Source organism: Bufo gargarizans, unplaced genomic scaffold (assembly GCF_014858855.1).
Source record: "Bufo gargarizans isolate SCDJY-AF-19 unplaced genomic scaffold, ASM1485885v1 original_scaffold_1069_pilon, whole genome shotgun sequence".
NCBI classification, from domain to species: domain Eukaryota; kingdom Metazoa; phylum Chordata; class Amphibia; order Anura; family Bufonidae; genus Bufo; species Bufo gargarizans.
Genome location: NW_025334223.1, coordinates 20,755 through 29,096, shown reverse-complemented (window position 1 = coordinate 29,096; position 8,342 = coordinate 20,755). Strand labels below are relative to the sequence as shown.

Sequence of the window (8,342 nt, the reverse complement as noted above, 5' to 3'; positions counted from 1 at the left end):
GGAGTTCTTTCTGGGGTTCCGTTCCCTGCTTCCACACCAGTAAAAGATAGAGCAAGTTCTATCTTTTTTGCGGAACGGAAGGATCGTTGACCCATTCAAGTGAACGGGTCTGCGATCCCCATGCGCCTGCCCCACGGACGGTGCACTTTCATTTTGGACCGCAATTTGTGGTCCACAGCACGGGCACGGGCTTGGGCTTGTGTGAACGAGCCCTTACATTGTAGAAAAAACATCTTTTCCTTCTTGTAAGAACATATACTACTTTGCATATTCTATTCTCCGACTTACATATTGTCTTTACTTTTACTTGACTGATGAAAAAGATTAAACTCTCACGTATGGAATTTCTTATGTATTTGTTGTACCATCTTTTCTAAGGCCTGCTTAATATCTTTATTCCTCAGGCTGTAGATCATAGGGTTAAGAAGAGGAGTTACAACATTGTAGAACAGGGAGAGGATTTTTTTGGCATTTTTCATATCTGGAAGTAAATAAATGCTAATAAGAGAACCGTAATATAAAGACACCACGGCCAGGTGAGAGCTGCAGGTGGAGAAGGTCTTCTGCCTCCCGGTCACAGAGGGGATCTTCAGTATGGTGATAATAATGAACACATATGAAATTACAATAACCATAAATGGACAAATGACTAGAGGAACTGCTATTAACTTGCTTTCCATCTTCACTATAAATGTTTCTGAGCAGGAAAGTTCAAGAATCGGGTTAAAATCACAAAAGAAATGGTCAATGATGTTTGGTCCACAGAATAGCAAATTACTTATTGTTATAAACATCATCAATGTAATAAAAAGGACAATCAACCAAATAAAAAATATTGTTTTTACACAAAATGTGAAGTTTATAATGGATGTGTATTGCAGAGGGTTACAGATGGCCTGATACCGGTCATAGGACATTGCAGTCAGGAGAAGACATTCTAATGATTCTGTGGCTAAAAAACAATGAAATTGTATAAAACAGCCAATAAAAGACACATAACTCCCTTCATACAACACAACGCGGAGCATGTTGGGCACGATGATGGTGGAGAGCAGAATATCTGTGAAGGAGAGCTGTGTGAGGAAGAAGTACATGGGAGAGTGGAGAGATATGCTGTAGGACACCACCAGGATGATGAGGAGGTTTCCACATATAGTCACACAGTAAACCAGAAGCATCAAAGGGAAGAAAATGTTCTTTATATTTTGGAAATTTGGAAAACCTAGGAGAAATATTTCAAACACCGTCGTGGTGTTATATTGCATAGTCAATAAATGGTAAAAAAAATAAAATTGATAATAAAACCAAATTGTTTTATTGATTGGTTCCACCAGAAAAAAATACAGGTCCTCCATAAAGAGAAAGATTGAGAATGGAAACTTGCCTAAAATCATAGAATGTATGTTTTTTTTTTTTTTTTTTTTTTTTGCTTAAAAAATTTATTGGGCAAAATACAAAACATTTACAGTAAAAAAAATTTTTTACAATCTCTCAATTCTTAGTGACCCAACTAATTATATATAAACATAGGTATATTCAACTCGTCTTTTCATAACATTTAGAAAACCCTCCCCTCCCTCCCCCCCAATTTGTGGTGCGTCAAAGTAGGACCCCTATATATGAAACAACTTGACCTCAGCTAATCAATCCTCCAACCACCCCATATCCTACTCCACTGGTACTCAATTTCCCTCCGTTTATATATAATTTTCTCGTAGTTCTTTACCTTATCAGTTAAATTTATCCATGTATTTATGTCTGGAGTGGATCGGGCAAACCAGGTCCGACTGATCAAAACTCTAGCCAACATCAGTATTCTGCTCAGGAAAATCTTTTGATACTTAATCTTTAGTTTGGAAAGATCATTAAGAACAAATACTTGTGGTTCAAAAGGAATTCGAATTTTTAGCTTATACATAATACAATTATTGATACTATTCCAGTAATTTATAAGTTCTGGACAGGTCCATATCATATGGAGAAAGTCCGCTCCTGCAGTGTCACATTTGGGGCAGTTGGACGTGTCTCTTAACCCGCATTTATTCATCCACAGGGGAGTAATATATAATCTGTGGCAAATATAGAATTGTATTAGAACATGGTTGAAGTTCTGGGATAATGAAGATAAATTCCCAAAAATATTCTCCCACCCTTCTATTTGTAAATTCGGACAATCCACCTCCCACGCTTTTTGTCCTGGTGAGTGTATATCACTAAACCGTACCTTAAGTAATAACTTATATATATTTGAAATCTTTATTCTAGAAGGTGTACCCCCTACCCAATCATTCAGAAAGGATAAATTATCTATATCCAACAGCCGCTTATCATCCAAACTAGATAATACAGATCGCAATTGAAAATACCTAAACCATGAAAGATTTTTTATATTATGTGTCATTTCTATAAATGGTTTAATTTCTCTATCTTTAACTACCTGTGAAATATATAAAATTTTATTCTTCTGCCAAAATGTGTCAGCTGCAATTTCATCCAGCCTTTGTAAATACAAATTATGCCAAAGAGGCGTAAATGTAAGTGAACCCTTAACCTTCAACCATGTCCTAGTTGTAGCCCACACTTTCAGGAGTAATTTTATAGTCTCTCTATAGCCTCGCTCATAACTCTTCAATAGCCCAGATTCCAACAAGGTAAAAATATTATTGTGAGCGTGACTAGTTACCATCTTCCCCAGGAGTGCACTGTCCTCTGATTCATAGCACATCAATAACTGGGCTGCAATAAAATACCCTTTAAAGTAGGGGAGATTTAAACCCCCACACTCCACTGATTTATACAAATATTCCAGCTTAATTCGAACTCGCTTTCTTCCCCATATTAAATCATTAATTATTCTTTCCATAAGTTTAAAATGTTTATCTTGTATCCAAATAGGTGTATTCCTGAGCACATAAAGAAATTGTGGTAATATCACCATTTTAACTAGTGAAACTCGATCAGCTCTGGATAGGGGAAGTTTCAGCCAGATTCCTATTTTAGCTCTAATCTTTACCATTATGGGGATCAAGTTAAGTTCTACAAAATTTTCAACCCGAGGCGATATAATCAAACCCAAGTATTGAAAAGTATCGACAATATCCAACTGTGTAACAGGAACCTCTTTCTGTGGCAGAGGATCTATTGGGAGCAGACTGGTCTTGGCCCAGTTTATAAGAAGACCAGACACCTCACCAAATACTTTAACCATTTGAATAATCCTAGGGAGAGTAGTTTCCGTATGATCTATAAAGAACAGAACATCATCTGCATATAATGAGATACGGTCTTGTGTTCCTAGCGTACCAAATCCTTTAACCTGATCATCCTGCCTGATGGCCATCGCAAGGGGTTCGATATACACATCAAATAATAAGGGAGATAATGGGCAACCCTGACGGGTGCCTCTGTTTAACTCGATACTACTACTCAAAATTCCATTAAGACTCAATTTGGCCCTTGGAGATCTATACAATAACCATAGAATGTATGTTTAAAAAGTTTAAGTCTACCTATACCGTAAACCTTAAGTTTAGAGATGAGCAAATTTCCTAAAATTTGTTTCATGTCCGATTAGTCTGATTTGAATATATTGATATTTTTATTCAGGTATAAATCGATTTTACCCAAATTCAAAATAATTTGAATGCCTGAAAATCCATCTCTCTCTCTTTCTATCTTCATGTATTTCCAGAATAACAATTTGCCCAATTTTTTTTAAAGACATTCTGATCAATTAAAATTTTTGGAAACATTTGGGACAAATTTTGACTTCAGTGCATCGTTTCTATAAAATCAAAATGTAAATACAAATGTCTTACAGAACAATTTAGACATACTGAGAGTGAAGGAGTGAGTGGAAGTATTTGAAAGAGCGAGAGACGGACAACAAAGTATAATATACCATATTTTTCGTTTTATAAGACGCACTTTTTTTCCCTCCAAAGGGGAGGGAAAAAGTCACTGCGTCTTATAAAACGAATGCGATGCAAATTAGGTGGCCATTAAACTGTTGGGTAGGCTGGCGGCTTCACTGAAGGCTTCTGCCTCCAGCCCGTGCTTCCTTAACAAGACCGCACCAGGGATGGGCAGGCTGGCGGCTTCGCCTTTTATGCTCCGTTGCCGCCAGCGCCAGGGACGGGGGCCCGCAGCTCCAGTAAGTGAAAAAGTTTTCCCCCTGTCCCCTCCTCCAGCCGCCAGCCTGCACGTCCGGTGCGCACCCGGCACCGGAGTCCTCAGCTCCAGTAAGTAAAAATGTTTTCCCCCTGTCCCCTCCCCCAGCCGCCAGCCTGCACGTCCGGTGCGCACCCGGCATCGAAGTCCTCAGCTCCTGTAAGTGAAAGTTTTCCCCCCTCCTTCGGCCGCCAGCCAGCACTTCTGGTGCGCACCCGGGACTGGAGCCTGTAGCTCCAGTAAGTATAATCTTCTCCCCCCTGTCCCCTCCAGCTGCTGCCAGGGGACCCCGGCACTGACCTGAGCTCCAGGGTCCCGGTCTTCTCGTCTATGTGCTGGATGCCTGTCACACTGTGCGCTCCAGCGCCTCTGTTATTGTGCCTGCTAGCCCTGCTGCTCTCTGCTCATACATCCCCCATGTACTGCAGTGTATGAGTGGATTCCTATGGATGAGGGGGGTTATAGTATTTAATATAAACACTGTCCAGAGACTGTTCTGTAATTGGCATGTGTTTATATTAAATATGACTATAACCCCCCTCATCCATAGGAATCCACCCATGTACTGCAGTATATGGGTGGATTCTTATGGATGAGGGGGGTTATAGTCATATTTAATATAAACACATGCCAATTACAGAACAGTCCCTGGATAGAGTTTATATTTAATCTGACTATAACTCCCCTCATCCTTGAGAATACACCAATGTACAGTACATCAGTCTATTCTTTAGGATGATGGGTATTATAATCACAGATCCCTCATCCACAGGTCCCTCATAACAGTGTCATCCACAGATCCCCCATAAATGTGTCATCCACAGATCCCCCCATAAGTGTGTCATCCACAGATCCCCCCCATAAGTGTGTCATCCACAGATACCCCCATAAGTGTGTCATCCACAGATACCCCATAAGTGTGTCATCCACAGATCCCCTATAATAGTGTCATCCACAGACCACCAATAGTTCAAACCCCACCAAAAGCACACCTTTTAGTTGAAAATATATTTTTTCTTATCTTCCTCCTCAAAAACCTAGGTGCGTCTTATCATCAGGTGCGTCTTATAAAGCGAAAAATACGGTATATTTACATAGGCCAGAATACCAGTTCGGCTCGAGCATTGCTATGCTCGGCACATGGCAGTACTCGGCCGGGTACCACATGTGCTCGAGTGCAATGCTCGAGTCTCCTTCCCGCACGTTTTGCGGCTGCTAAGCAGCCAATACACTTGAAGGTAAGTACTGCCCTCACTGTAATGCCAGTAGCCATGTTGACTACTGGTTTTACAGTGATTGGCTGGCCGGAATGCGTCATCGGGTGCTATATAGCACCCGATGACGCGTGTTAGGCTCATTCGTAGTCAGGGAGAGCTGAGGATAGGAAGGGACAGAGTGTAGGGAGTGTAATTGAATTTACATTTTCTACAAAAACTTTTCATAGATCCAAAAGTTCTTGTTAGGACTATTGTGTGTGACAGCAGCAAGATATGTTTGTCTAAATAAACGCACACAGGGGGACCCTGCCTGGGAAGGATTTACAATATATTTAAACACACAGCCTTGTTAGGCTTATAATCAATATGAATATATTTTTGTAGCACAACCTGAGTTAAATTGCTCAATGTTAGGGAGAGCTGAGCATAGGAAGGGACAGACAGTGTATGGAGTGTAATAGGAAGATTTTTATACAAAAAACTTTGCAGAGACCCAAAAGTCCTTGTAAGCACTATTGTGTGTGACAGCAGCAATATATATTTTTAGCGCATCCTGCGCAAAATACTGTGTAATATGAGGCTGCGGACAGTTAAATTATTTGTGCCACATCTCCTGTGTAAAGTGTGCGCATCCCTAAAATATCAGTGACATCCAGTGCACTTTTTCCGTAGACGGTGTCCGCTGCGGACGGGTATTATCTGCGCCACATTTCCTGGTTAAAGTGTGCGCATCGCTAAAATATCAGTAACATCCAGTGCACTTCTTCCGTAGATAGTGTCCCATGCGGACAGTAAAATTATCCGCGCCGCATCTCCTGTTTAAAGTGTGCGCATCCCTAAAATATCAGTGACATCCAGTGTACTTTTTCCGTAGACACTGCGCACTGTGACATTACCTGTGGTACCTGTCCTGCATAACGTTTCCTCATCACAAATACCTTTGTACATTTTTTTGCACATAGACTTCCAAATCCTACACTACTGTACGTGTGACATACTTTCAAGCATATAGCACATTTAAAATGAGGAAGGCGAGCAGTAAAGGATGGGGAAGTGGCCGTGCTGCTAATGGTGCACGCAGAGGCAGTGGCCCTGGACGCAGAGAAACAGTGCCTGCTGCCAGAGTACAAGAAAAACAATCATCCAAAATACCTATTTTCATGTCCCAGTTTGCAGGGTGGCGCAGGACACCACTCTTGAAGTCAGACCAGTGCGACCAGGTGGTCGGTTGGATTGCAGCAGATAATGCTTCCAGTCGGTTAAGCACCACCCTGTCTTCCACCAAGTCCAGTCTCAGTAGCCAGGAGTCTGGTCAACCCACTCCTCACCCTAATCCTTCTTCCTCCCACCATTTACAGTTTGGACAAACAAGTAATAGCACACTATTCCGAGGACCTCTTTTTATCGCTTTTGCTTGATTTGGCTCTCTCGCCAAGCACGCTTGAAGAGGGACATGAGATCTTGTGCCCTGATTCCCAACCTCTTGAACATCCACAGTCACAAAAACATGATGGTGGGAAATGGCAATTAGTGTTTAATGAGGTGGATGATGATGAGACACAGTTGCCAATGAGTCAACCGCAATTACTGTCTCAAAAGGTTGATGAAGAGGATGAGACACAGTTGTCAATCATTGAGGTTGTGGTTAGGTTAACTTACAGGAACCAGTTTGAGGTGATCACCCCGAACTGGATGGACAAATGTCTTTTTTCGGCCTTATGTACTATGTTACTATGTTACTAAATCAGGAAGATGATCAGAGTGAGGAAGTGGAAGAATAAGTGGTGGACGATGAGGTCACTGACCCAACCTGGGAAGGTGGAAAGCCAAGCAAAGACAACAGTATAGAGGGAGGGGGATCTTCAGCACCGCAACAGGCTGGAAGAGGCAGTGGGGTGGCAAAAGGAAGAAGGCAGGCCACACCACACAGGCCCGCAACTGTTCCACAGAGCAACCCCTTGCGGAAATCTCCCTTGCCAAGGGGTAGATGTTCTGCAGTATGGCGCTTTTTTGAGGAATAGTAGTTTGCAACCTGTGCCATATACGGAAATGAACTCTAGCAACCTCACTACCACCAGCATATTGCGCCACATGGCATCCAAGCACCATAATAAGTGGGATGAACGCCTGGAACCACAATCTGTGTCTGCGGGTCACACCACTGCCCCCTCTTCCGCTTTGTAACATACTGGCCAATCCCCTGTCAAAGGTGCAGGCCCGGATGCATCCCGCCCTGCACCTGGACCTTCGCAAGCACCATCAGCGACCACCTCCACTTCCGTGTACCAGCGCAGCGTACAAATGTCCTTACCCCAGGCATTTAAACTCAACTGCAAATACCCAGCCAACCACCCACCAACAGGCCATAGCACTAAATGCACAACTTTCAAAATTACTGGCACTTGAAATGTTGCCATTTAGGCTTGTGGACACTAAGGCCTTTCACAGCCTTATGTCACAGCCTTATGTCAGCTGCCGCTATTTTTCACGGTGTGCCGTGTCCGCCTTACACCAACATGTGTCCTCTAACATCACACGAGCCCTGACCAACGTAGTTACTGGGAAGGTCCACTTAACCACGGACATGTGGACTACTGCATTCGGCCAGGGATGCTACATTTCCCTGATGGCACACTGGGTGAATGTTGTGGAGGCCGGGATCGAGTCGTACCCTGGGATGAAACAGGTGCTACGACGCCAAGGATTGCGGACCCTATGTCGATCAGGGTTTCCGCCAGCACCTACGTTAGTGGCTCAAGCCCCCTCTTCTCCTCCTCCTCCACTTCCACCTCCCAATTATCCGCGTGCAAAGCCAGTCAGTCATCAGTTGGTAGCTTGAAGCAGTGTAGCACTGCAGTGGGGAAGCGTCAACAGGCTGTGCTGAAGCTGATATGCTTAGGGGACAAACAGCACACCGCCACAGAGCTGTGGTAGGGGATAAGAGACCAGACTGAG

General features: G+C 42.9%; 1 protein-coding gene across 1 annotated transcript; it reads right to left on the bottom strand.

Annotated features, from left to right (window-relative positions):
• Positions 1-332: 332 nt before the first annotated feature.
• On the bottom strand, positions 333-1,355 carry LOC122922931 (olfactory receptor 488-like). Its single transcript, XM_044273700.1, has one exon. The coding sequence runs from the start codon at positions 1,353-1,355 to the stop codon at positions 333-335; it is 1,023 nt and encodes a 340-aa protein (XP_044129635.1).
• Positions 1,356-8,342: the final 6,987 nt, after the last annotated feature.